General features: G+C 35.3%; 1 protein-coding gene across 1 annotated transcript; it reads right to left on the minus strand.

The window, feature by feature from the left end:
- Positions 1 to 549: 549 nt before the first annotated feature.
- On the minus strand, positions 550 to 4095 carry LOC112011897 (uncharacterized). The gene is made up of 5 exons (XM_065783010.1): positions 3801 to 4095; positions 3320 to 3430; positions 2321 to 2470; positions 1779 to 2020; positions 550 to 1036 (listed from the first exon to the last, which is right to left on the minus strand). Exons 1-5 carry the CDS (start codon positions 4000 to 4002, stop codon positions 713 to 715), a joined length of 1029 nt encoding a protein of 342 aa, XP_065639082.1. The 5' UTR covers positions 4003 to 4095; the 3' UTR covers positions 550 to 712.
- Positions 4096 to 4149: the final 54 nt, after the last annotated feature.

Below are 4149 nucleotides of genomic sequence, written 5' to 3' on the forward strand. Positions count from 1 at the left end.
AATGCAATTGGATTTCACAAACATAGGACTAACAGGAGAAGCTACACCTTTTACAATCGCATAGCAGCGAAGTCTTAGTACCAACATGCAAGACATACAAGTTGGTCTTGTTTTCTTGGAAAAGGGGAGGTGGGGAGTACTGCAAACCGTTGTTAATGCAAATACAACTGCAATTTCCTAAATGAATTTGGTACTGAGTCTCTGCTCCAGTCTAGCATCTACATTGCCAAATCTCTTTTCCGTTAAAGATCCATGGTGTTTGTTAAGGATTGCTGGAAAGGTAGGTTCCATAAGAGTTAGACTAGAGATGCGTGTGGTTTGGAGCGCAGTACTTGCTTGTTTGATATGAAACATTTGGGGGAGAGATAAATGAGATGCTTTCAAGGAGATGAGGGCAAATTACCTTTATATGCATTAAAAGATGCTAACTTCTTGCAAATCACTTTAACTGTCGAGGTGACATGTTGTGTTTAGTGTACAAAAAAAATAGTGTTAATGGGAGAACTCAGGCAAAAGATGCCATCACCAATCACAACTTGCCACATCACCAAACTGTGAAATTTTGTGTAATATCACTCATATTTTTGGTGCTTCACTTGTATACTTCACCAAGACATTGAACTAAATTATAAACAGATTTCCATATTGACAATGTAATGTCTGCGCGCAAGCACACAAATTGTACAGGACTGACATTCAGAAGTGGTATTTTCTACATATGTCTGAGTACTGTCAATCCAAAACCAATGCCAAGAAAAGTTGCAATCGCAATTCCAAAAATGCCAGCAAGAATTGCAGGAACGATCAATGAGCCCCATCCTTTGGCTGTGGCCATTCCACATGCTGTTGTAGGGCCTCCAATATTGGCATTTGATGCCAAAAGTAACAGCCTCAAGTCAAAGCGAAACAGCTTTCCAAGTCCAAGGATCACAGCAAGATGAACAGTGACTTGAATGAGAGCAAACATGAAAATGCTAGGTGCTGTATTGATGACATTCCATATGCTCCCACTAGCACCCACCGCAGCAAAAAATACCTGCCAAGTAAACCACCTTGAGTTACACATTTCAGATCATATATACTTATTACATCACAAGATAAATAAATGGGGTCCTTCATAGAAGGTTAAGATCAATTCTAGGATTTGCAAGCAAATTAGTCTTGTCTTTTTTTGTAAGTAAGTTCAGAAAGTGTAGTCCAAACGTGTTCAACACGTCTAATTTCAGAAGAATAAAACAGATTTAATGAACCAATCAGATTAGATATAGGTGGCGGGATTTGGCTTAATTTGAACCATTATTAGTACTTTTATGAGATAGGGGGAAACAAAAACAAGATAAATGATAACCAATAAACTGAACATGTAGACACTAGTAAAGAAAACAAATTAATTGAGGGTTTAATGTTTGATGATTATAGCATTCACATGATGCTTTATTTTGCCTAATTAGATCATATCCTGCAGACAAATAAGAAGAATTGTATTTGCAGCATGAAAGCTCAATGGGTTTGTTTGTGCTTTCCACAGTCACCACAATTTGCTACATAAGAATCTTTTTTTTTTCCTTTTCAACTCAGAAAAGATGAACCCATATATATATATATATATATCAGCACAATCTGTCTACGTGTCTATGCATGTGAGCAAGAAGCAAATGCTAAGTACCCAAATCCAGAAATATACCTGCATAAGCATTCACACCATAAAGCAATAATTCCATATCAGAGGAGCATTTCCATATGATGCAAATTGACTTAACTGGAAATATTTCAATTACCTGCATCAAAACCAGGGCAATAGTTTCACCAGCAGGTGCAAGGAAACCAAATTTTGTTGGGAAAACAGTTGCTAAGATGACAACAACAGCAGTTATTGCTGGAAGGCTGCCTCCTTGAATTCCGCATATGTTTGTGAGATAAGTTGAAGTCTTACATATCAGAAAGGATATAGCAACAGCTGTTGCAGCCTGTAGCACAGGGAGTTTTCCTCCAGAATCAGACTCCACATCCACAGCAACATCTGCCAATGAATTTAAGGATTTGATAACAAGATTAAGGATATATTGTGTTACTTGTATTTCTCAAAATCAATATTAAACTGATGACAACACTTGATTGAAATACTTAGTTAACATATAATATTTACACTTAGCATGCTTAAACCGAAATTAATATAAACTAATTGGAAAAATCATATTTTCTATTCATACAATGATGTGTAACTACTGGAAGCTGTAGTTCAACAAATAAAGTAACAAACTAAGTTATTTCAAGAGAAAAAGGACACAAGGTGAAGTTACCCAAATTGTATACTACATACCATTAGCTGAAGCTTCAGGAGGTATTCTAGAGGCCAAAGCAAACAACGACAAAAAATATAAAGCACAAATTACATTATCTGCAGCTACTCCTGCAGCCAAAACTGATGGGGAAACACCAAGAGCCTCTGAAATTGCGATATAATTAACAGCTACAACAATTAAAAAAAACAAGAGAATCTTTATCAGTTATGTACTGAACTTGGTAAAAACAGTCATAAGTCAAAAACACCCAGGGAAACAAAGCAGAAATACCAGACTTAAAAATAAAGAAGCTGAAGAAGCAGATCAAGGGAATAAAATGTTTTCACAACTGAATGCAATATAACCAGAAGCGAATATCATGGGTGACGAAAACTGCACAGTATAATTCCCATTAACATTCAGGAATATATACATAGACCTACCCTATACCATTCTTTATATAAGAAATCAGCATGGTTTACCAAAATCAAACTGTATTGTGCATACACAGTTGATTTTGTTGGTATATTTATTGCTCAAACAAGTCATATGACCTGAGAAATAGTAACATAAACTGTGGAATTTATAGACATAACTACTTGCAATAATAATTTAACAAAAATATGATTGTTGCAAAGAGAAATGACCATGGCTACCAAGACTGTGAGCATAAATACCCACATTAAAACGAATTTGATATGTAATTGAACCCACTTTAAAATGAATTTGGTGAATACAAATATATACAAAGATTTTCTTAAGAATAGTGAGGATCAATAGCAATTCCTTCCCAAAAGCACCCATTTGAAATCACAGTGGATAGTTAACTCCACTCATACAACATAATGAAGAGCAATTCATAGAGTTTACTTATCACAGAGCTAATTGATGATATAATGCTGTTAGGAATCTGACATCATTTGAAAGTATTACAAACAATTATGATTTTTATCACTGAAATGACATGATATCTCCTTACATTTGTTACAAGAGCTCACTCCAGAAGCAATATTCAATAACATTTCCCAACAACTTACATCCACCAATATAACTACCCATGAGAGCAGCAGCTATCTTCCAATTATCTTGTCCAAGTGATCGCATTGGCACCAACAGAAATGCCACAACAGTGCCAACTATAGTTGCAACTGTCATAGACAAAAATAAACAAGAGTAACTAAAAGAAAACCAATACCATAGAAAGGTTGATTTGATAATTTATTCATTGAAAAGAATGCACATTCCTATGTGTTACTGAGTACATACACAAGCATTTGTTTTCCACCTTTTGATGCATTCTGTTATTGAGCATAAACAACAGATACAGAATTCTTTAAGCTTCTTTTTACCATAAATTTTAATAATTTGTACAAAAACAAATCTTAAGGTGATCAAATGTAGTTGTGAAACAATTCAAGAAACAAAACAAATTAATTTTCAACATTATTAAGGCAACAGCTAGAAATAGATTTAGTAGAATGCCGAGCCTTAGCAACTTTATAATGTTAAGTACAATACCCGATCCAAGCAAAAAAGCCAACAGCAATGTCCCAGTAGACCGTATGACACGGCGCAGGTCTGCTCTAAACAACAGCAATGGAACAGTTAAAGGAAGCATAAACTCCATGATAATTGAATATGCCCGCGCTTCATGTGGAATAATGCCAATATTACTTGCTGCAAGGCCAACCAAAGTGCTCACCAAGGCAGCACTTACCATGCTCCCTATCTTGGTCTTCTCGGACCTTAGCACCCAAAAACATATTCATGTCATTTATCCCGTATTAAGTTACCAAGAAAGGTCCTATACAAAAATTATTTAAAAAAGAGAACGTTTTACAACATTTTTCACACAAATGCAGACATT

This window comes from Quercus suber, unplaced genomic scaffold (assembly GCF_002906115.3).
Source record: "Quercus suber isolate HL8 unplaced genomic scaffold, Cork oak 2.0 scaffold_325, whole genome shotgun sequence".
In the NCBI taxonomy this organism is placed as follows: Eukaryota; Viridiplantae; Streptophyta; class Magnoliopsida; order Fagales; family Fagaceae; genus Quercus; species Quercus suber.